The sequence below is a fragment of the Cicer arietinum genome, chromosome 3 (assembly GCF_000331145.2).
Source record: "Cicer arietinum cultivar CDC Frontier isolate Library 1 chromosome 3, Cicar.CDCFrontier_v2.0, whole genome shotgun sequence".
NCBI classification, from domain to species: Eukaryota; Viridiplantae; Streptophyta; class Magnoliopsida; order Fabales; family Fabaceae; genus Cicer; species Cicer arietinum.
This window is the reverse complement of record NC_021162.2, coordinates 52,364,889-52,389,821: the sequence shown is the minus strand read 5'-3', so window position 1 is coordinate 52,389,821 and position 24,933 is coordinate 52,364,889. Positions and strand designations below refer to the sequence as shown.

Genomic DNA, 24,933 nt, shown 5'->3' with positions numbered 1-24,933 from the left:
TATTATTTATGAAATTTGTCTCTAATGACATGTTTTAAATAATGTTATTCATGTAAGGGGTAATTAAATAAAAGAGGTATAAATGTTTTTGTGGTATATCCTATATGTTACAACAAAGTTGAAAGAGTTAAATCACCAAAGTGTTGAGACCGGTATATAGGCCCATCACTTTCAAATAATCCAAATTTTATTGAGCATGCTTTTAACATTGTATTTTTCCGTCTATTTTGTGCCATCTTCTTAATAAAATTATCTTTGCTAAAAAAAAACCTCAAACAATAGACAGTCATAGCTCAAACAGCTAGAGAGTTAAAAAATGTTGTAAAAAGAAATTAGAGTGTTAAAAGAAAAATCGAACAATAGACTATAAATTTTTTTTAAAAAAAATCCTTTGGTCTCATAATCAAATATATATTAATACAACATTAATTATATTTTTTTATTAATATATTTTTATTTATTATATAGTAAAATGAGACTGAGTATTATGAAAAGTAAAACTATATTTTTAAACAAATTCTCCTATACTATAAAACAAATATGTATTGGTAGGATGAATATTTTAATTAATAATTTTATCTAATTTATCACCGTGGATAGTAATATAATATATATCAAAATTAATTAAATTAAATTTTTTAATATATTTATTTATTTAATTTTAATCTTAATAATTAAATAAATTATTTTAATAGTTAAAATTTATTTAATTAAAATTATAACATAAAACTTCATATCAAAATAGATTAAAAAAAATTTTAAAAATTGATAATATTAAATTTAAAATACCATCAAATTACATATTATTCAACTGATTTGATTTGATAATACTAAAGTATATTAATTTTTAAAAAAAGTCTCCATATTAATATAATAATAATAATTATTTTATTAAAAAATGAACAGAAACACCAAACTGCGACGTGCTCGGGATTCGATCCGCCCAAACCAACAAACTCTAGTCCATCGTATCAACGTCCGATTCATCGCCGGATACTATCGGACTCCGACGAACACCGGACACGGCGGAGAATAACCTTCCAGAATCATCTCGATTAAAATTCGATCATGGAGCGACTCCAGTCACTGCCCCCACCTTCTCACCTCTCGCACTCCGCACTCTCCTTCCTCGACCACAAGTTTCACACCGCAACCGTCCTCGCCGAGTCTCCAAACTTCGTCGCCGAGCTTCAAACTCAATGCTCCGAGTTGGATCGGGCTCTTGACGAGTTGACTCGGAGACTCGGAGCGGGTCTTTCAGCGTACGCCTCGTTCTCAGGTGAAATCCACAGCCTCTTCGACGGTGTTAATGCTAAGTTGAACGACCTATCCTCCACGTGCTCTTCCGGCATTGTAACCGGTATAATTCACGCTTTGATTTGAGGAATTTTTTTATTTTAGGGTTTTTATTTTGGTTTTTTGAATTTTGAGAAATTGTTTTTCGTTTTGTTGTATGAAGATGGAGGAAAAGGCGAAAGAGATGGTAAAGGTGGAAAAGGTTTCAGAGAGGAACTTGCGACTTTGGCGAAGGAAGTTGCTAGGTTGGAGACTGTTCGTGTTTATGCAGGTTAGTTTTTATTTCTTCTACTTGAATTGGTTTTTTTGGTAAATGTCCAAATTGAAGAACATTGCTGAAAGAATTTTACGATGATGCTTAAAAAAATTGTGCAAATCAAAACCGTTTTAGAGATAAATGCAAGATGATGTTTTTTATTTATCTTTTGAGCGATTGATAGTTTTTATTTTTTCCATTATAAGATTTTTCAATGATGGTTTTTGTCTTTGATATGATTTCTTTCGTATTTTCCTTTTTGTGGTTTGAGCATGTAGAGAGGAGACATGTATATTCTGTAATAAGGAGAGTAGATCAAATAAAGGGTAGTCAAATTGCTAGAGGCAGGGGAAAACCTAGAAATTAGAAAAGACCTAGAGATTAATGAGTTGGAAAGAGATATGTTATATGATAGAACGTTTATGACGTTGTTTGGTCCTTGTAGTCGACCCTAGTTAGTGGCAAAAAAGCTTGATATATTCAATGGGACATGATGTTTTTCTTGAATTTTGTGTTCCAATGCATTCATATGATGTGTTTGATGTGATTATCCAGAAAGTATTGCTTTTTGTGATTGTTACCGTACTGCATTTGGTTTGATTTCTTAGGTATTACCTTTTAGTTTCTTAAAGGTCCTTTGTGTGTCTTCCAGAGACAGCACTGAAACTTGATACTTTGGTTGGTGATATTGAAGATGCTGTTTTGAATACCATGAGCAAAAACATAAGGAGGCATTCTTCTGACAGTAATTCAGAAGTGAGCAAACTTTCATTATATGAATCTGATGATATTGGGAATTCTAACATTACTATATTTCTTAATGTATCTTCAAATGTTGCAGGATATGCGTATATTTGCTATTAAAACACTTAAAATGACAGAAGAAGTATTGACTTCAATCACAAAGGTACACCCTCAATGGAAGCATCTTGTATCAGCAGTTGACCATAGAGTAGATCGAGCTCTAGCCATTTTAAGACCCCAGGCGATTGCTGATTATCGGGCACTTCTCGCTTCGCTTGGATGGCCTCCACCTCTTTCTGCTTTAACTTCCTCGCACTCAGATGCAAGGATTTCAAATCAAGTCTTGAATCCTCTACAAAGCATGCAAGCTGATCATAAGCTCAAGTACTCAGAAAATTTTCTTGCTTTGTGCAGTTTGCAAGAGTTACAAAGGAAAAGGAAATCTAGACAACTCGAGGGCCATGATAGGGAGGTTGCCCTACGACAACCACTTTGGGCAATTGAAGAACTTGTGAATCCCCTATCATTGGCTTCCCAACGGCATTTCTTAAAATGGGTTGATAAGCCAGAATTTATTTTTACTCTCGTGTATAAGATCACAAGGGATTATGTTGACACTGTGGACGAAATGTTGCAGCCATTGGTTGATGAAGCTAAGGTGGTTGGATATAGTTGCCGCGAAGAATGGATCTCAGCAATGGTAACCTCCTTATCCACATACTTTGCAAAGGAAGTTTTCCCTAGTTACATTTCTCAACTAGATGAGGAGAGTGTTACAGGTATTCAATCATCCGCTAGAATATCATGGCTGCATCTCATTGACTTGATGATAGCTTTTGACAAAAGAATTATCTCTATGGTAGAGCATTCTGGGATTTTGTTATCCCTTGATGATGATATCTTGCAGAGAATTTCTTCTCTATCTGTATTTTGTGATCGTCCAGACTGGCTTGATCTGTGGGCAGAAATAGAACTAGGTGATGCCCTAGATAAGTTGAAACCAGACATTGAAAATGAGAATAATTGGAAAAAGAAAATTGAAGGTGTAGCTCTTTCATCATGTACTGATGATCACAAGTCTCCTCTGGTTTCCAGTGCCTTTGTTCGCCATCTAGCATCTGTTGTTGAACGTTGTCGGTCATTGCCTAACGTTACTTTGAGGTCAAAATTTCTCAGATTAGTAGGCTTGCCAATTATAAGAAAATTCATTGATTCCATACTTATCCGCTGCCAAGAAGCTGAAGGATTGACTGCCTTAACTGATGATGATGCTTTAGTTAAAGTTGCAATTTCCGTCAATGCTGCTCATTACTTCGAATCTGTTTTAAAGGAATGGTCTGAGGATGTCTTTTTCCTTGAGATCGGGGTGAATGAGGATGACAAAGTGGAATTACAGAGTAATATAAATAGTGATGGTGAAGGGTTGCCAGAGAGTTCAAACAGAGTTGTATTTGATGATGAGATCAAAAAGTTGGAAGATTTTAGAACAGAGTGGGTTGAAAAGATAGCTGTAGTTATTTTGAGAGGATTTGATGCTCGATCTCGGGAATATCTGAAGAACAAAAAACAATGGCAAAAGAGTGAAGAAGGATGGACAGTGTCAAAGACTCTAATAGAAGCCTTAGATTATCTGCAAGGTAAAATGTCGGTGGTAGAAGAAGGTTTGAATAGTAGGGATTTTGTTGGGGTTTGGAGAAGATTGGCAGCCGGAATAGATCAGTTAATTTTTCACGGTATTCTCCTTAGCAATGCGAAATTTCATAATGGGGGTGTTGAAAGATTTGGTAGTGACTTAGATGTATTATTTGGGGTATTTGGTGCATGGTGTTTGAGGCCCGAAGGTTTTTTTCCAAATGCAAATGAAGGTCTTAAGTTGTTGAAGATGGACGAAAAGAGAGTTCAAGAATGTATGATAGGAGGGAAGAGATGGTTGAAGGAGAATGGGATCAGGCATTTAAATGTCTCTGAAGCAGAAAAGATTTTGAAGAATAGAATATTCACCAGTTGAAGCTTTTACCTTACTGTTTTTTGAACATGCATAGTAGAGATGGCATAAGGATGTGTGAAAATTTAGAGGGAGTTCTTTAGACCAGATGCACTAATTCAATTTTGCAAATTTGGCAATAAAAAAAAAAATTCTCCATTTAGAATGAGTGGTTATTGCCTTATAAATCACATACCTCAAATTTGGGGAAAAATTATACTGTAAATTTGCCATCAGGATTATGGAAAACTATTCTCCCCATTCATGTAATTTATCAATTTTTTTTTCACTGGAGTTTGAATTTTTGAAATCAAAATGGGCCTTGTGATTGTTCAGCTTAAACATTGGCCCATTGAAAGGATGAATGTTTTATCTCATTCCTTGTTGATTGGGTCGTTTAATTGGGGGAAGAAACATTCCAAAGATATTAGTATGTTACAGAATTATGACATGCACTGTCTCAATAGTTCTTAAAAGAAACAAAAGATCATGAATTAATATTTCGTTAGTCATTTATGAATTAATATTCCATGTAACACTTATGTGGCATGAAAAATGACATTTAGTCGGTCTAAATTAGTATTCATGATGACAAAGAGTAAAATGAAATTTAATTAAAACATATTGTTTTTATAACCTCACTCCTCCACCGTTCTTCAAAAACATCCTCAACAATAACAACCATGAGTCTCTCCCTTAATCTAGTAACTAGCTTGGGCCATTGTTTTTATAACCTCACTCAAACTACCTTGTAACCCAACTCTCCAATAACCTCATTTCTAACATCACCATTCTCTCTATCTCATGTTATTCTCTTTTCTACATTTCCCTAGTGATGGAAAGGAACCAACTAGAATGTAATTGTTAAAAGTTTCATTATTATTGATTTTATTTTGACATGTTCAAGTTAATCGAAATAAATTAAAAGCAGTGACCAAAATTATGAATTGTTTTATAAGTAAAAATTATTGGCGAAAAATATTTGAGAGATCATTGTTTGAAGAAAAAAATTAAAGGAAAAAAAATGATATATTTATAAGGATCAAAAATTTATTTAACTTTAAAAATAATTGTGATTGTTTGTGATAGAAGATAAAAAAAAAAGGAGGAGAAGATATATGTCACTTTGGAAATATAACAATGAGACATTGAGATATAAAGTTGAGATATAAAGTTAGGATTCTTACATTTAGGAAGACATTGAGATATAAAGTTGTCGATTCTCATAGATATTAAATTGGTCTATATAAAGTGAATGTTTATTCTTAAATGTTGGGTGTATTTAACTACTAGGATGTGCGCATTTTGAAATCCATGAATTTTTTTTTATTTTTCTTCATTTAGTGGAATGAGTTAACAATTTCAATTAGATGAGACACCCTACATGTAGAAAAAGTACAAGAAATTTACGATTCATTTACATGCAAATATTTTCTATTATCATTTTCTAAATATTTATTAGTTTTACTTCTAACAAAGGAGATAAATATTTATTGAAATGTGGAATGACGCATTTATGAAAATAATGAATTTTTGTTTGACATTTTTATTGTTTTGGAGAATGCATACAATCTTATCTCATTTGTTAGATGATAAAACTAACATCATTTCTAAAAAATAAAAGTAAAAAATATTTTACAAAGTATACAGAAGACCTTACTTACATTGTGATCCAAACTTTTGTGAAAATTATTTCTAGATAATTTCATTTCTTCCATAGAGCAAGTGAAGAATTTTTTTTGAGCAATATCATTCATCGATGATAGACTTAAAGTGACGAACAAGTCACTTCAAAAATTCTAATTTTAAGAATTCTAATTAGTATCTTAAAAGAGATTTGTAATTTTCCAATTACATTCAATTTGCATAAAATAGGTAAAGAAATCTAACATAAAACTAATTAATGTGTTCCTAGAACTGTTAATTAGAATATTTGTATACAACCATCATTATAATCTTCTATTATTGTAACGTGTATGACCGATACTAATAAAAACCACTCTTATTATCTTCGAACATTTGCATGTACTTATTATATTTTTATATAATAAGTTGATCAGAAGTCTTAACAAGTGTTTTTAAAGGATCTAGAGATATAAACATTTTTTAAAAATATATGGAAAATGATGCATTTAGCTTTTTTAAAATTCAATTTTTATATTTTCCCAAACGAAATTTCTATTTTTAATGTGTTAAATAATTGCTTTTAAATACTTATTAGCAAAACCCTAAAATGTATCGACAATTAAACTTGAGAAAAACAAAATATGTCGTTTCTTAAATTTATTTCGAAGAAGGCAAATGGACATACGAAAACAGCTCAAATTTATTTCGAAGAAGGCAAATGGACATAAGAAAACAGCCATAACGGATTGATTAAAAGTTCCAACGCTATTAAATTTGTGTCCACACTAGTCATCTTTACAAACAATAGCTACAAAATACACGTGAGATATGTTGAACCCTACACCCTACACCCTACTAGGAGGAGAAGTTTGGTCCATTCTCACATTTGGCAGTTTTATATGGTATAGTAGATTTGGTTGACTTTATATGTTTATTAATTTTGGGGCAAGGTGCATTCATGGGTCTATTAATTAATTGCTTTTAAAAATGCTTGAATGAGTAATTATTACCTTTGAAAGACTTCCCTTGATTAAATAAGACAAATATTTTCTGATTTGAATTTTAGATCTTCTTATTAATATTTCTTTTGGTGTTTTTTAGTTGGATCAACTAAATTGTTTATTTGAAATATTCTTGTTTAAGATATATAATTGGATTTTATAGTGTTGAAGTATCTCTATTATTTCCTTTAATGTAAATCTTTTGAAGTAACTCTGTTATTCTCTTTAATTTAAATCTTTTGTTTCTTAAAAGAAATAAATAGAAAAAATTTCCTTTGTTGAAAATTTTTTCATTAAGAGATTCAAATTTTAAATCTTTGAAAATTAATTTTTCATAGTTTTGCTTCCTTTATGTGAGAAGGTAGAATATCCTATATATCCAAAGATCCGAAAAAAATGTTGTTTTAGATATTCATATAAGACATTTAGAAAATATTACCTATTAATTGATTCTTTTATACAACTATTTTTATAATTCTACCAACATTTTTCAAGTGTTACCACAAACAATAAATGTGTATGTGTCAATAATTTGGTCTATTTGGAATATAAAGGACTTTTGAAACAGGGACTAGTTTTTAAAGTTTTTTAGCGGGGAAATAGGGTAATTAAATTACCTTTATTATGAGTGATGCATCGACCAATCCATTAGATTGCATTCAAATTAACTTTAATCACGTGGTCTAGAATTATAAATTTTCTTTAGTTTGTATATGCAATTTTTATATATATATTAATGTTTTCGAGAGTGAATAGACAAATGAATATTCAAGTTATAAGTGTCAATTAAATTAATATTTGGATTTTGTAAATTATTAAATATATTATTGAAATTATAAAATAATAATTAAAATAATTTATATTTAAATTTTTATTATTAAAAAATATAATATGATATGTTAATTGAATATTTGACATCTGATCTCCTATAAATGTCATTATAACGCAAACTAATTTTTGACTAAATTTAAATCTTTTATGAACTAATTTATTTATAATTGGTGAATACACCATTATAATTACTCACAAATTTATCTATAAAAACATAATTTTATGATCAAATTTGTTCTTAAAAATACGACATTGACGTGAGATCAATGTGTATATATCAAATATACAATTAGTGTGTTATATTAAAACATCTAACGACAAAAGTTTATATAAAAACTATTTGAATGATATTTTTTCTTAATATTTGTCAATTTGTAAAATCAAAAGATTAATTAGACGGACATTTTCAATTTTAAAGACCAATTTAAATATTCACTCAATTTTTATTATTAAAAACAATAAATGAATATATTCTATCTTGTGTGAACACAAGTGGACATAAGGAAACAAATATATAAAGTGGACACAAAAGAGTGCCATATCAACAGTAAGCAAGCATGGTATGTGAAATCAAGTACTAATTAAAAAAGATAAATATACATGCATGTGAAATATTATAACGTATCCTACTCCCCGTTAGGATGAAAACTTTGGTCCACACAGATATTTGGATTTTAGCATCTGGCATTATCGTAAGGTGTTAGCCTTTGCCGATTTTATGAAGGGCTTGTTACTTCTTAAAAGTCTGATATACTCTTTTATTCGTATCATATTTGTAGATATTTTTTATTTTATTTTAAGTAAAATTAATGTTTTTATATATATTAATATATTTTTATTTATGTATTTAAATTATTTTATTATTGTAAATGAATATAATTTGTGATTTTTAATTTTTATTATAATTTTATATTATTAATTCAACAATTTAAACCCTCTTAGTTAAATTATATAAAAAAATTATTTTTTATTGACGTGCTTGTACGTAAAATATATGATTAATTAGATCATATTAATAAATTGGATTACATTGCACCAAAAGAAACGAAACCATTTAAATAGTTTATGAATTGAACTACATATTTAAAACAAACTAAGTTAACCAAATTAATTTAACAGTTTAACAATTTTAAAACTTTTTTAAACACAATTAAGATTTTTTTCTTAAAAAATTTTCAAAATTTATTTTTTATATTTATTTTTTTCGAAATTTTTTTCTTAAAAACAATAAAAAAATCAAATAATTTTTGTTAAAAGAATTTCAAAATTATTTTTTCAAAAAATAATCAAAACTTTTTTATTGAAATTTTTTTATATTTATTTTTCTCAAAAAAATAGAATTTTTTTTTTGTCAAAAGAATTTTAAAATTATTGTTTTGAAGAAATTGTTTGAAATCGATTTTAACGCAAAATTTGTTCAAAATATTAAATTAATTTATATTTATAAATTAATTTTAAATTAGTTCAAAATTATAACGTAGAATATATTGTCCTTTATAAAGACATCTTATGCGGAGCTTTGTGGGAGACCCCTTTTTTTGTTTAGTTTCTCTCATTTTTTTACCTTAAATACAAGGCGTGGTGAATAGAAATTGAGTTTTAGAAAAAATTATTAAATAGATTTAGGGACTTTTTGAGAGATTATTTTAAATTTTAGAAGTTTGGTTTAATTTTTGGAGAAATAAACTAAATGAAATTAAATCATTTTCATAAATGTAGTACAATACTCAACACTCACAGACATTCAAGTTGTTCGTAGGCATGCTTAACATTACACTCTTTGAATTACTCTTGACATCTAGTTTGAGTATTAATGTGTTGCATTGTCACTATTTGCAAATGTTTTCAAATTCTTCAACCCAACTGCAAATAATCGCTTCATGCCCCTTTTTTAGGATAATTTATAGCATAAACTATAAACTATACATGGTCATCAAATTGATAAGTATAACTTGGTTATCTGATCACATATGTTCTCTTTCATATTTAATGATAAGGTCCTATCATTCAAGAGCTAAAAAAAATAACACTTAATTAATAATTATTTATTAAATTCTCTTTTATTATCTATGTATTTGAGAAAATTTAGAAAGCATTTTTAATTGATTTCTATGTACACAAAATGATTGCAATGTAATTAATATCACATTCAAATATACATCCAGAGAACAAATGAAATATATCCAAATTGAAATTTCAGAAAAAATAATAATAATAATAATAATAATAATAATAATAATAATAAGATTTTAAAAAAAATATTATTAATTGAGTATTAGACTTTTATATTCTTAAACCATTCAATTTGGACAATTCAAGATTTAATATATAATGAGCGAAACTCAAAAAATGTTACATACTAAATAATATATCACACATCAAATGAGTTCTCTCACAATAATTGATTGTAATTCTAAAGAAGAAACTTTATTAGTATTTCGAAGGATTCTTTTATCAAAATAAGGCACTATATTAAATATAATAATATTTAATTTGATTTTAATTAATAATATAAGATTACAATATATTAACATTAAGTACAAGTTAACATATTCATAAAATACAAATTCATACTAACTTATTCTTATTCACATACCAATATGTATTCATATTAACATACAAATATTAATAGTAACATACAAATACATCCTTACATTCTTTTATTTTGATATCTCTACTTATATATTTTCATGAAATACTCAATAAATATAATACATATATCTTGATACAAATATATATAAACGGAACATACAAATTTCATATTCAAATGAGGATATAAAATATATTATTTTCATAAGAAACACATTTTACAACACAAAAATATTGTTAGGTTCGGAAGTTTCACGAATCTAGAGGCAAGGTTGGCTTAAGAATAAGATCACAAAACAATCGTAATTCATATTTTTAGATTCTAAATTTGGTGATCACATAGTTATCCGGGGCTTAACTATGTGTACGTATTGAATGCTAAAGTTTCTAGAATGCATCAATTTAAATTATGTGTATTTAAGCGCCAAACTATTTTGAGGTTCTGACACTCGAAACTGCACAAATGTCATGTCCTGAGTCTGAGGGCCAATACCTCATGTATAGATCATTGATTCCCGTTTAATCCTTTTCACAACCATTATGAGGGCTTTGAAAGACATTGGTTAATTATGAGGACCTCAAAGTTGCTTGTGTGATAAAAAAAATAAGAAACATTATTGTATTCAAAGTTGATAACAAAGTGAAGAAATGTTAAGATTTTGGATGAATGGACAGTATGTTGTGTTAAAATAGATACTCATCCAAATCCCACATCTGATTAGTGTGAATAAGAAAGAAAAAAAAAAGGTTATTGTAAATATAAATGGTTAGTTTTAGTTTCCTCCACTACTACAATTCTAATCTTCTAGTTGTAGTGAAGGTTTGAGTAGTTGTGTGTCTTTGAGAGAATTTATATTATATCCGTGAGAAATTGTGTAAGAGTGTTTGCAATTTTCTTTAGTGTAAAAATTGCTAGATGAGTAATAATTTATTTTGTTGTTAGATTATGAATGTAAATATGGACTATCAAACTACATTTAACTTGTGAGTGTGTTTATTTTTGTATGAAGATTTTCTCATATTTAGATGATTTAGTTAGGAAATCTTTCATTTGTATCATCTTTGTCACAAATTATTTTATCCAATCTTAAATATAACAAAAATAATTGTATTCGATCTAAAATTTAGACAAAATACATCAAGTCGCAAACACCAAACTGCAGCGGTTACAACCGCCGCAAAACCTTCATTTAACCGCCGCAAAATATTTTTTTTCTTGTAGTATTTATTGATAAAACTTTCTCTTATATTTAAAATTGAATAGAGTATCTTCAAATATTATTTGATATAATTACTTTAAAAACTTAAATGTGAAATTAAAATCCTAAAAATAATATATTTAATACTTTAAAATTATAAAAATCGAAAATTTCGACTTATTTAACACCCTATTCACATAACTCCATTTCATCATCAGCACGTTTGCATGTGAGTCCTGAAATAAGAAAGTTCAATGATTGACATTTAAGTCCAAATTGAAGTTGGCAACCGCAGATTTACAGAGCATTAAAACCTGTAATCATACATATATACACGACACGTTACGTTCATGATTTATTATCACATGATTTAACATTTTTTTGACTCATAATTTAGCAAATAGTACTACATGAACTTAGGTGTACAATGTTACATATATATATTATAACCAAATCTATTTGACAACCTTTTAATTAAGTTGTATTTGCATATTGTAACGTCAATTGTACACTGAATTCACCGAAAGAGGGTGACGAAGACTGAAGACCAGAATGGGTGTGTTTACCTCAAAATAGAAAGGTATGGGGTCCCTTTGAATTTTTGTTACATGCCTGTCAGATCTCACCCTTTTTTTAACTTGCCCAATAACAAACTCATTTTATTATTATTTTTTTAATATTAAATGCGGATAATTTAGTGGCATGTATTTTCAACTTAGAGAGTCTTGTAATTATCATAAAAGTTAAATATTTTTAATAATTTAATAATTACAATAGAATGATAGTGTACAAATATTTACATTGACATTATATGTAATGAAATTAAAAAAAAAAAATTGTGTTGAATTATTTGATTTATCATTTTTTTAAAGAAGGGACTAATTCTATTAGTTTGAAAAATTAAAATAATTTATAACATTTTCCTAAACTCTCCATCTAAGATAGTTTATAAAACCTGATTATAGTTTTTACGAAAATAGTTTAATTTTTATTTTTAAAATAGTTTATATATTACTCTCTTAAATTAAAAATTAGTAAAATAATAATTGAAAGATTGATAAATCTTGTTAAAAATTTAATTCAAATACTATTTTGTTTATATTGATTCTAGATGGAGTATATAACAAAAGTTTAATGAAATTATTTATCCAAATTTTCCGACCTAAACAGCCACTGATGTGTTTGATCATTATCTTGATAAAAAAAAACAGTGCATGACATTCACACCATTAACAATTAGAATATGTTCGAATATCACTTTGCCATGATATTTGCTTTGATAGAAGTTCAAAGAACTAACTCGACGAATGAACTTTATAATATTACAATACTTCTTTTTAATGGACTATTCAGAATACTTTGAAGTCTCAATTTGTGCATCTGAAATACAGGACCAAAATTGCAAATTGTGATCTCTTATATGATACTTAGTTCTAATTTAAGTGTAATTAAATCTTTAATTTATATTGAAAACATAAAAATCATTAATATTATTCTTTGTTTAAATTCTTATACATGAAGTGTCATACTATATATATGCATTTTTCTTATAAATAAAAAAAGTAAATAGATATAAGTTTATCAATGTTTTACCAACTCAATCAACATATATTGTCACATATACTTCTTATTCTATTTCTTCATAGATTTCTTTCATCAGAGATAATCTTATTCGAAAATATTATAAGTAGTTATTTTTTTCAAATTCATATTCAAACTCATATTGTGAGAGTCTAATTTATCTCGATACATTCGATGTATGTTGGTTATGTTTGTTGTTTATTGACTTAATTAAGATATGTGATGTGTTTGTGTACATAAAAAATGAATCATGCGAAGCATCAAACACCCTAGTAGTTTACAAGTTGATACCGCAAAATTAGGGGAGAAATAGACGTTTGGTAAAATGATGCCAAAACTCCAATAATTGATTTTTGTCTTTGCTATTTAGGTTATCGACCTGACTCACCTTGAGGCCTCACTCTTTTGTTGTCCCATTCATACACATAACCACATGTTTGAGTAGTTTAGTCATTCATCTTGTTCTACATGCTTCGTCACATCAACCTTATAAATTTTTCCTCACAAAATGTTTTACAATTAAAATAAATAAAAGAGACAGAAAGTAACTAGAACATACATGATACAAGAATATTATTTCATAGTATTGAAGTTTCTCGTTTGTCCATTGAAATTTAGCTTCCTTAACGGGGGAGAATGTGTCGTTTAAAAACACCAACATTAAAATGCCACATTGAGAAAAGGAACTTTCCATACAATCATATGTGAATATTGTCGTTATAAATTTTTTTAATTATCTTGTTCTTTCAAGGGAATTAACTCTATAAATTAGAGTTCGATCAGAAAATAACTAAAATTTAATCAAAAATTATTTCTGTCAAAATTTAAATTCATTTTTCTATATGGATTTATCCGTCATTAATAAAAAATCAATGATTGAAAAAATAGAATAGAATATTGAATTGGTGAAGACACCTGTTCAAGCTTCGATCGTTCGAGTGTGATTAAAATGTGATTAAGCAGGTAGTATTACGTTATTTAATATTATGTGATTAAATATTATTAAAATGTTGAATAAATAATTAATATTTTTGGACAGTATACAAAGTAATATATTAAATAGTTAAAGAAGTTCTTACTCTCGATAAATTTTGAAATTTTATTTTTAATCTTTATAAATATTTTCTAAAATTTTAGTTTTAAAAAAGTTTATATTTTAATTTTTTTTGCGCTTGATTTTAAATTAATTTATATATATTATTTGAAATTTAGAATAATTTTTTCAGTTATATTTAGGATATTAAAGTTCATTACAAAAATTTGAACTTTAAAACATGAATAAAATATATAACAAAATTATTTTATAAAACTATTATTACCTTTGTTTCTATACAAGACTCATTGATTAAATCACAATAATTAAGAAAGTTGATTTTAATACTAAATGTGTGGGCAATTTAATTTGCTTTATTAATTTATCCTTAAAGAGAGAGAATTAGTTTATGATTTTATTGTATTATTCATTACATATTACAAAAAAAAAAAAGATGTAACATAATTAAAGATAAATTAATAACAAAAAATAATTAATACAACCGAAAAAATGAAAGAATCTTATAAAAAGGATAAATAAAAATCTCAAAAAAAATCTTATATTTAAGGATGGAGGTAGTAACACATGAATACATAAACAATAAACATTACAACATATCAATAAGCTAATGTACTCTCGCACTTTCCAAAAACAATTACATCTGATTTGGCTCAATGTATAAATAAATTTAATACTAATATTTCAATGTATAAATAAATATTAAATACAATTACCTTATTAATACAATGATCAGTATAACTATCTCATTTATCTGTTTTAGCTCATTTTATTGTCTTTAATGGAATTTTCCTAGTCAATATTTTGGTCCGTTTGATGGCTAGGATAAAGAGACAAGATGATACACTTGTTCTATCATATTCTAATATATGATTTGATGCACCAATCTGATATGATACAGTAATCAAATTTTCTAACCAGATCCTGATTCCACCTTATTTTTTAATCCTTAGTTTAAGGTAGATTAAAATAATCTTGTTTCTAACATGATAAAAGTTAATAAATATTTTCTAATTTTTGCCATTTCCTATTCACGTTTCTCTCTCCTTCTCCACCCCAACTTGTCGTGTTCCTCTCCCTCTCCACTGCCACCATCGTGTTCCTCTCCAACGTCGTCCTCTCCTAAGGTACCATTTCTACCTATTTTCCCCTTTTTTATATTTGCTCAAATTTCCTTTGATTTTCTTATTGTATTGATGAAATAATTTTTTGATTTCATCTAATTTTATTATTGTTTTGTGTTGTTGATATTGGATTTATTTTATGATTGTTAATGTTGGGTTGATTTCCTCTTTTCATATTTGCCCTGATGTTTTTTTTTTTTTTTCTGATTTATTTTATTTTACAACATGATAAAAGTTATGATTGTTTTCTTACTGTGTTCATATCGAAAGGTTGAAAAAATAAACTTTCACTCAGAGAATTTCTGATTTTTTTTTGGGTTCATATTTGCCCTTTTTCTGTATCATCTTTTATGTTTGAGTTTTATAAAAAAAAAATTATATGAATGTTATTTTGAAAGAAAAAAAATTAAATAGATTATGAAGACAAATTTGTTATTTAATCATAATATAAATCATATCATTTGATTATTTGTTGTGTATCAAACACTGAATATGATAAATTAATCTTATCAAGTTTATTATCATGTGCACATCAAACACATGACACGATAACTTCTTATCATATTCATATCCTATCATGTCTCTATCATGCTCCTTATTCTATTATGTCTTTATTCTATCATGTCTTTATCATACTATGTACATCAAACGAACCTTTATAGTTAATGGCGACAATAGGATGGGTCGAGAAATACATCACATAATCTATTTATACAATTTAAGGCTCAAGTGTGGCTTACTAGTTTTACATATCATAAGTTTTTGGGTGACATGAATCCTGAACTACATATAATAGGCTTCTAAATAATTATTTATATATAAAAAATACAAATTGGGAAAGTGGTGAAATTATTATTAGTTAAAGTAATATCAAATAACATTTTATAGTTGATATATATCAGATAAGATTTATACTCTATCTCTTAAGAAATATTCGGCCTAAAATTATTGTAAACTAAGTGATAAGCCATGTTAAACAACTTGAATTATTCCTACCTCTCCTAAGTATTCAATATTAGGATAAACCAAATTAATAGACCACGTTACTAAAATATATTTTTAATATTGTAATGATTTTGGTTGTTTATTATCTTTGCCTTGGCATCTGCTGACAAATTCTATTAGATTTTTTGTGTTCTCACCAAAGCTAGATTAAGATTGCATTAATACTAGCTAGGTGGTGACTTAATTCTAGAATAGGCCAAAATTAGTCAAAAATTATTATAAGCCAATGGCGGAAATTGTTGTTGTTCTAATAATATAAATTAAAACATAGCAACCATGTATTATTTAATTATGTGAATTCTAAGTGTAAATTCAAAATTACTCTATAAAAAACATTATCGATAATTAAAACTTTATTAATAAGAGTTTGTCCCAACATTTTATCCACCTTGTTAGAAGGATTATAGAAGCTTAAATAATCATATACTAACAAAATAGATAGGTTCAAGATTTTGATAGCTCAACAAATGCTCCAAATTTAAAGAGAATATTTGTTTTTGACAGATCAAAGAGAATACTAAAACATTAGGAATTGTGAGTGTACGGCATGTCAAGGAAATTTTATTTTTTTCACCTGAAATTTTCCACCCAACAACCTTACATTTTGTCTAGGATATTTTTTTAAGAATCTTACTATGAAATTCATAAAAAAATAAAGAGATTTTGAATTCAAACCTATAATACCTCATACTTTTAATCCGGGATTAAGGAGGTTATTTGACTAAAATCAACTACCATAATTTAAAGGTCTAATTTGTAGAAGAAATTATTTTTAGTAAATTGAATAAATAAATAAAATCCGATAAATGATTATTTTAATTAAGACTTTAATTTGAATTTTTCTAAACAATACGTTGATCAAAGTTTATTAGTCATTTGTACCTAATTAGTTAGGTAACAATTGTTAAATGTTTAATTATAAATGGAAATGTATGAGAACGTTTTCCTCTGAACTAGACATCTCTGCTTTTTATAAGTAGGTTCTGTTTCTGTCATTTATTGTTGGAAGGTTGTTGCTACATTTTGCTGTCATTGTGCAGTTGTTTTCAAGTTATGTTCCTCGACTTTTTTTTATTTCTCCAACTTTTTCACATCTTGTGCTTGAGGGTGTGTGGAATCTCTTTATTTTATTGGAGTTCTTTGCTTATAGAAAAACATTTGAGAATCTTATAGGGTTTATGTATGGTTGGTTAACTTCTATTTTTAAAGGAGTTAAAATTAATTTATGAAGTGTAAAGTTAATTTTGTCTATATTTGATTTGATGTTTGTCTATCATACTATGTGTAAATTTAGGGGTGTTTTAAGAAGTTACAATCGGTTCCTTTTGGCACACCATTTGTCATTGTGATTTTAAATTAATTTTATTTTTAGAATTGATTGAACCTTGAAATTAGAATCTATAGCTTTTGAAAAATTTATTGTTTAATTTAATTTTACATTAATATATTTAATTATAAAACATTTTATATTTAATTCACTTTTAAAATAGTTAATTTTACAAAATTAATTCATTAAAAATTAATTTTAATCACAGCATAACTAAACACACGCTAATCTAAGATTTTTAAACAAATGAAAGTTTTGAAACACACTAATCAATTCAAAATCATGTTTAGACAATTTCATAATTACATTATTATTAAACAAATTAAGATAAAAGATTCTAAAAATCTATTTAAAAAATACTTAAAATCAACCTAAAATTGTGTAGACATTTTTTCATACGGCCTATACATCAAATATACTGATCTATTTAATTGCATATAATAATATAGTAATATATTGTTATTGATAATAGGTTAAATAGTATATGTGGTCCCTTAACTTAATTTCAGTTAACGTTTTAATCTTTAATCATTTTTTTCTTCCCGACTTGATCCTTTATTATAATTTTAAGTAACATTTTGATCTTTTATGTTTTAAAATGTAATAATGTTATTATTTTTTTTGCAAAAATTCAAAAATTTCAAACAAAACCCATAAAATTAATTTTCATCCTCAATATAATACAAATTTCATCAAATTCATAACTAAATCTTTAATAAACTCATATTTTCATCTCTAACAACATCAAATAAAGAATGAAAATATGAGTTTATTTGAAGATTTGGGTTACGAATTTGATAAAATTTGTATTATATTGAACAATATAATTAATTTTATGTGTTTTTCTGAAAATTTTAATGAATTTTTGTAATATTATAATATATTTTGATTCAAATTGTTACATCTGCGTACTTATATTTTTATAAAGATTTAAAGTATACATAAATACTTGTGAGCCTATATACTTACTTAGAGACAAACTTATGGTCTTTGTAAAGACCTTATTGATTACATATATAATTAAATTACAATTTTATATAAAATTTTAGGAATAAATAAGTTTTCAGGCTTATAAAATTTTAAAATTTTGTAAAAAAGTCACATTTCTTATTCCCTACAAAATTATTATGCAAGTTACTTTAGTCTTTGCTAAAACGAAATATTCTTCAACTTTAAATTTTTGAATAATTTTTTGTAAGCATGTTTAGAAAATTATTAAAAGTTCATTCAAAAAAATTTAGAATTTTATAACTTAGGATGAATTAAATATGAATTTTTTAAACGACATGTGCTCAAAATAAAAGTAACGAAAATATGGTTATAGAAATCGAATTTTTAGCTCATTTTTTGTATATGAACTTTTTATAGTGTCGTAAATATGTGTGAAAAAAATTATTCAAAAATATATGTTGATGTTCCATCAGAGACTAAAATTACTTGCATGATAATTTTATAAGGACTAAAAAATGTACTTTTTTTACAAATACTAAAAATAAAATTTCAAAATTTTATAGAAATTAAAAATTATTTAACCCAACCTTCTTGGACTATATAAAATGCAAAGTCAAATATTAAAAGAAAATGTCTATATTAGGTAAATAAGTATCCATAAATCATAATTTACCTCAAAGAAGAACGTCAAAACTGAGTATCGGTTACACTATATATCTCTTTCAAATTTTGTTATATGTATAGTATTAAAAAAAATAGTAATTTTTCTTAAATGTGCTATGTGTTGTCGCTATAATCTCATAATGTTTTAAAATTACAAGCACGTCTTTAAATGTCTCTTTAACTAGTAATTTTATTGACCAAATTGACTAAAAAAAATATATTTAAAGACTAAATTTGAAGAAAAAATATATTTAATCTAAGATGTTGGTTAATAAATATGGAGAGGATTTTGGTAGGGTATGAGAGAGCTTAATGCAGGGTTCTAGGTGGTGGGATAATGATTTGTATAGAATTGTAAGGGATGGAAGAAAATACTTTATTTTGGTAGTATCTTTGGGTGATTGGGGAATGGGGGTTGGTGGGAGAAAAGTTTTTTATGTTATATAATTTTTCTTTAGAATAGAAGGAGTATATTAATGTTATCGTTGGCTTGTTGCGTAGTGAAAGTGTTTAGGGGTGAGGGTGGAGGTGGAGAAGGCGTTTGTTTGCTTAAGAGGAATAGTTGGTGAAGGAATGTATAACTTTTTTGACTAATGTTCATTTGTAGATTTATGCAGCTGATATTTGGTCGTGGAACAATATATGAGGATAGGTGTATGCGGTAAAGGAGGCTTATATGGTCTTACACGAAGAAGATGTGGTCAATGATATGGTGCCACCATATTTTTTGCGAGTTAGCTTGGTATCTATTCATTCCATTGAAGATTTATCTTTTTTGCTTGAATGTTGTTTCAAAATAAATTATACAAAAGATAATTTGTTATGTCGAGAAATTATTGTATAGGAAGTCCAACAATGCAAGGCAGGGTGTGGTTACAATAATTTTTTTTTTTTTGTGTCCGCTTGTTAATAGCATAATTTTATAATTTTTGTATATTATTATTCTAAAAATAATCTATTTTTTAATAATATATTTTTTATTTAAAAAAAACTAAAGACACATTAAAATACCAAAATGATTAATAAAAAATATAATTAAATTTATTTTTATATTTTTAATATATTTAAAGAATATTCGAACTAACATCTCACACATTCTTTACAATATGTATTTTATTTTTATCATATTATTTATTTTTTTTAGTGTATTAATTAATACTGAAAATTTATTAATTTTTAAAATTAAATTCAAGTGATGTCATCACTTTCAATTATTTAAAACATAAATTCTTTACCGTTGTTGTATGTTGCAACAGTAAATGTGAAAACTATTAGATTAACCTATTAATTTTCACAGTTGTTGTACCATAAAGAATCCAAAAACAATATTGCTAATGTTGTCCTTAATTCACACCAAAAACAATATTAATGTTGTCCTCTAGGATACATGCATCAAGAAATAAGTTAAGCTTATTGTATCATATAATTTCAAAGAAGTTTGTTAGGCAAAAATGCTAAAATCAACAGTAGTGGTGGGCCATGTATATGTACTGCTAAAATGTGTGATACAGAGAGCTTGATTCAAACAACTCAAAATTTCAAATTTTTAATTTTTATGTCAGTAGTGTCTTATTGCAACTAATCAGTGCCTTCATGAAACATCATGCTAAACAGTAAACTCTCTCACATTCCTCCTCTATTTAAACAACATCCTTCTTTTGGTGCAACACAACACACTACTACAACAAAATTATTAAGGCAAAATATTTTAAGCACAAAAAAATAAACAGAGAAGCCATGTCTGGCCAGAGAAGCTCAAGAGATTCAAAGTTTTCAGAAAAACAGATTAATGAACTTGTGTCAAGGTTACAACTATTACTGCCTCAGTTGAATAACCAAAGAAACAACTCAATGGTATGATTTGATCAAGTCAAAGAAGTTAGTCAATTAATATATATTTGATTAATGAACATATTAATCTTTTTGCATTCTCTTGCATTATTATTACATGCATTGCTTTCAATTGTTACATTTTTATAACTAGTTTTACTCTTTTATAGTTATATGAGGTGGTTTTAATCATGATTTAAAATTTCCATTGCAATTGCGGTTGTACTATCAACATTTCTATAGTAGAAAAATATAAGCAAATTTGGTCGATACTGCAATAACAATTACAGTTATGATATGATTGTAGAACTCATTATTATAAGTATTACTGCAATTTTGTAGATTTTGAAATCTCTATTTTGTAGATTTTGAAATCTCTGTATTATTCTTACAGTTGTAATTCGACCGCATCACAACTGCTTTATATTTCACTTTAATATAAAAGTTTGCAGTGTAACTGTGATTACAATTTAAAATTATGATTTCAACATTAACAAAGTCTTTTAAGTTATTTTATTTTATTTTGAAAAAAGGATCAAGGTTGTTTTCACCAATTTCAAGTTTAGTTTTCAACCTATGTTACTATAATATCACAATAAAAAAAAAATACATTGTAATAATATTATTATTTTTAATACTCCTTGGTCCATGTATATAAGCCATATTGACTAAATATTGAAAATTAAGAAAGTTAATTATAATATTAAATTTATTAAAATTATCAAAATTATTTTATTAATTTATTTTTGAAGAGAAAGTTAGTTTATAATTTTTGTTGTAGTATTTATTATAAATTACAGAAAATATATAATATAATTTTAGTTAAATCAGTAAAAACAATAAATAATACAATTAAATAAATAAAATAAAAAGTCTTTCTAAGGAAGACTTTATATTTAGAGACATAGACATAATATCTTCTAACAAAGACACGATAAAATAAGCATGATTATTTTATGCAAGTTAAAACTTTTTATAAAAATACTAATTACTTACTTACGGGTGGATACTACAATTTAAAGGATGTTTAGTCTAAAATTTTAAATTAAATATATTATTTTTTATTAGTTAAGTTATATATATATATATATATATATATATATAACACAAAATAGTAATAAATAGTTTGTGACAGAAATATTTTGAACATCACAAATGAGAATATTTCAATAGTTACATAAAAGATATAAATAGTTTCATTATTTATAATTTGTAAGATATTTAAAAAAGAGTATATTGGACTCAACACATATAAAAACTTAAAACGAATTTCAAGGTGATGTTTTTAACATCTATATTATATTTTTTTAAATTACAAAATTTTTTATTAAAATTATTTTTTAAATACTTTAAATCAATGTAATATAATATTACTTTTTCAAGCCAATTGATTTATTATTTGTTAAAACAATATCAATTTTATATGAGAATTTATTAGTTTTTAGTTTAAAAAAAAATAAAATATAAAGCCTTTTAATTTATTAAGTAATTTCTTTTGGAACCTTTTATTAAATAAAAATTTTAGTTTATTTTGGGGTTTAAAGTGATTCTTCGAGATTATTTATCGTCACGTATTAATAGAGAGATTAGTAAGACAATTTTAGTAAGCTGATAATTAATAGGATAATTTCTCTTATCTGAATATGAAAGCATTTGAGAATCAACGAATTTTATTTTTTATATAGAGTTTTGATATTTAGTAAAGCCGAGAAAGAATGAATAAAGTTGCGTATTTGAGGAATTAAAATAATGTTTATAGATATTTGGTTCTACAGTGATCCTGTAGTTTGTCTTTTGTTGCAGCAATCAGCGTCCAAGATCTTGCAGGAAACTTTGAATCACATTAGGAGGCTTCAGAAAGAGGTGGAAGAAATCAGTGAGAAGCTAACACAATTAATGGATTCTGTTGATATCAATGACATTGACAGAAGAACTTTAGAGAACTTTTTGCAATATTAATAATTAAATTACTCTTTTTTCTTTCTAGACTCTATTCCCTATCTATGTTTCTTCTCCTTCTCTAGATTGTGATTGGCCAATAATATCACTTTATTGTGCAATAATAATATATATTTATATTCTCTCATTTCTATAAAAAGTGTTGTTTATAGCAAATAATATTTGTTTTACAATAAGTGTTTTTTATATTTTTCAATTTAAAAGTAATTAACTTGTCTCAATTTTGTCTCAAATTACTCCGTTCTTCTAATATGTATTATTAAGTATTTAATATTTTATATATTATTTTTAAATTATTATGTATCCCTTTGCAATTATTATAATTTTTAATATCTAATAGTCAACCAGCTAATTTTATGATTAAATTGTTACATTTATTAGATGTCTATCCGTGTTATATACAAGTCAATTACATAAAAGGCAATGATAAAAATTATAAATAATATAATAGTTTGTAATTTATAAGAAAATATTCATATATATATTTTTGACATAATCAAAACCACATAACAATATAGATTAATCTATTTTAATAAGATTACTTATTAAAATTTAAAATATTTTTGGCTTAATTGCAGTTTTGATCTCCTATTTTAGCTGAATCGTAAAAGTAGTCTTCTCATTTTATTTCTTCCCATTTTTGGTCCTTCAAACATAATTTTAATCTAAAATTTTATGAAGTTTCATTTTTTTTTGCGTTTATTTAAGTTAACTCATAGCTCAAAATCTTGTGGTGCAACAATTATACTTAAAATTTATTATTATAAATGATGTGGTGTGACTTAACAAAAAAAAATGAAACATCAAGTTTTGAACCAAAATTCTGTTTGGGGACCAAAATTGGAGAGAAATAAAATGAGGAGACTACTTTTGATATTCAGCTAAAATAAGGGGATCAAAACTGCAATTAAATTAATTTTTTTGCTATTAAATTACGTTGAAGTGGTGTTTGTATCTATGTCCTTTGTCATTAATTATTAAAAAATTTAAACATTTCTTTGATGTAACTTTGAAATGACAATTTATAATTGTACATGGGAAAACACAATTTATGGAAGATAAATTCTACATGTTTCAAACATTTACATTGACTTTTATTTGAATAAAATTTAAGTATATATATTATGAGATTATATATTGCATCATTTTAAATCTTTCATTGTTATAAATTTTTGGATAATAATACAAAAAATGATTAAAATGAGAAGCTACATTGAGAAGGTTTTTATAAAAATTATCTTTGAGAGATATATTTTTTTTAAAATGTTTATTTACAGTTTTGATTCCCTTATTTTCATCAATTCGTATATTTGGTCATTCAACTTTAGAATTCGTCAGTTTTAATTTTTCATTCAGATTTTTTTTTCTAAAATATTTGGATTTAACATATTTTAAATGACGTGACATACGACAGCGTGATGTATAATCCTCTAGATACATTAATTATTTATATATTGTTAACTAAATTACATAAATGAATTATTTTTTGAAATTGAAATATAAGTTTTTAAAGAGTTTTATTAAAATTTCATGGGTATTAATAATTCAACATCAATGCTAACAATAAAAGGACCAACACTATAATTAAGTCTAAAAAATATTATTTTTATCATACTAAAATCTCTGACAATGAATATCTAAATTACTGAATCTTAAAATTATCTTTTTAATCTATAAAAAATGAGCTCGACATAACTTCTAGTAATTTTTTAATAAGTTTTTCTAAAAATTATTTTTAAAACACAAAATACCTCTTGCAGTTATTTAACTTAATTTCATGTAACAATTCAGTCTCTTATATTTTTTTCCAGATTCGATGCTTTATTTAATTTTAAGTAATAATTTAATCATTTATATCATAAAATGTCAACATTATTATTCTTTTTTACAAAACTCGAAAAATTCATCATCATCGT

At 26.0% G+C, this 24,933-nt stretch overlaps 1 protein-coding gene and 1 long non-coding RNA gene across 3 annotated transcripts; both read left to right on the top strand.

Moving 5' to 3' along the window:
- Positions 1-899: 899 nt before the first annotated feature.
- Positions 900-4,569, top strand: LOC101497511 (RINT1-like protein MAG2). Of its 2 annotated transcripts, XM_004515555.4 has the most exons (4): positions 900-1,360; positions 1,460-1,567; positions 2,205-2,308; positions 2,394-4,569. In XM_004515555.4, the coding sequence occupies exons 1-4, from the start codon at positions 1,069-1,071 to the stop codon at positions 4,302-4,304; spliced, it is 2,415 nt and encodes an 804-aa protein (XP_004515612.1). In that variant the 5' UTR covers positions 900-1,068; the 3' UTR covers positions 4,305-4,569. The 2 variants fall into 2 exon arrangements, with proteins under 2 accessions (XP_004515612.1, XP_073222688.1); XM_073366587.1 differs by lacking the exon at positions 900-1,360 and having other exon boundaries at positions 2,161-2,308.
- A 16,248-nt stretch (positions 4,570-20,817) lies between these two features.
- On the top strand, positions 20,818-23,144 carry LOC101497180 (uncharacterized). Its single transcript, XR_012162453.1, has 2 exons — positions 20,818-21,082; positions 22,862-23,144. It is a non-coding gene; the product is annotated as an uncharacterized lncRNA (long non-coding RNA).
- The last annotated feature ends 1,789 nt before the right edge of the window (positions 23,145-24,933 follow it).

Bases quoted from the DNA above. Each gene is read 5' to 3' on its own strand.
- LOC101497511 (XM_004515555.4), top strand. From the start codon at position 1,069: ATGGAGCGACTCCAGTCACTGCCCCCACCTTCTCACCTCTCGCACTCC. The intron at 1,361-1,459 runs GTATAATTCACG...TGTTGTATGAAG, and splicing joins CTCTTCCGGCATTGTAACCG to ATGGAGGAAAAGGCGAAAGA. The intron at 2,309-2,393 runs GTGAGCAAACTT...CAAATGTTGCAG, and splicing joins CTTCTGACAGTAATTCAGAA to GATATGCGTATATTTGCTAT.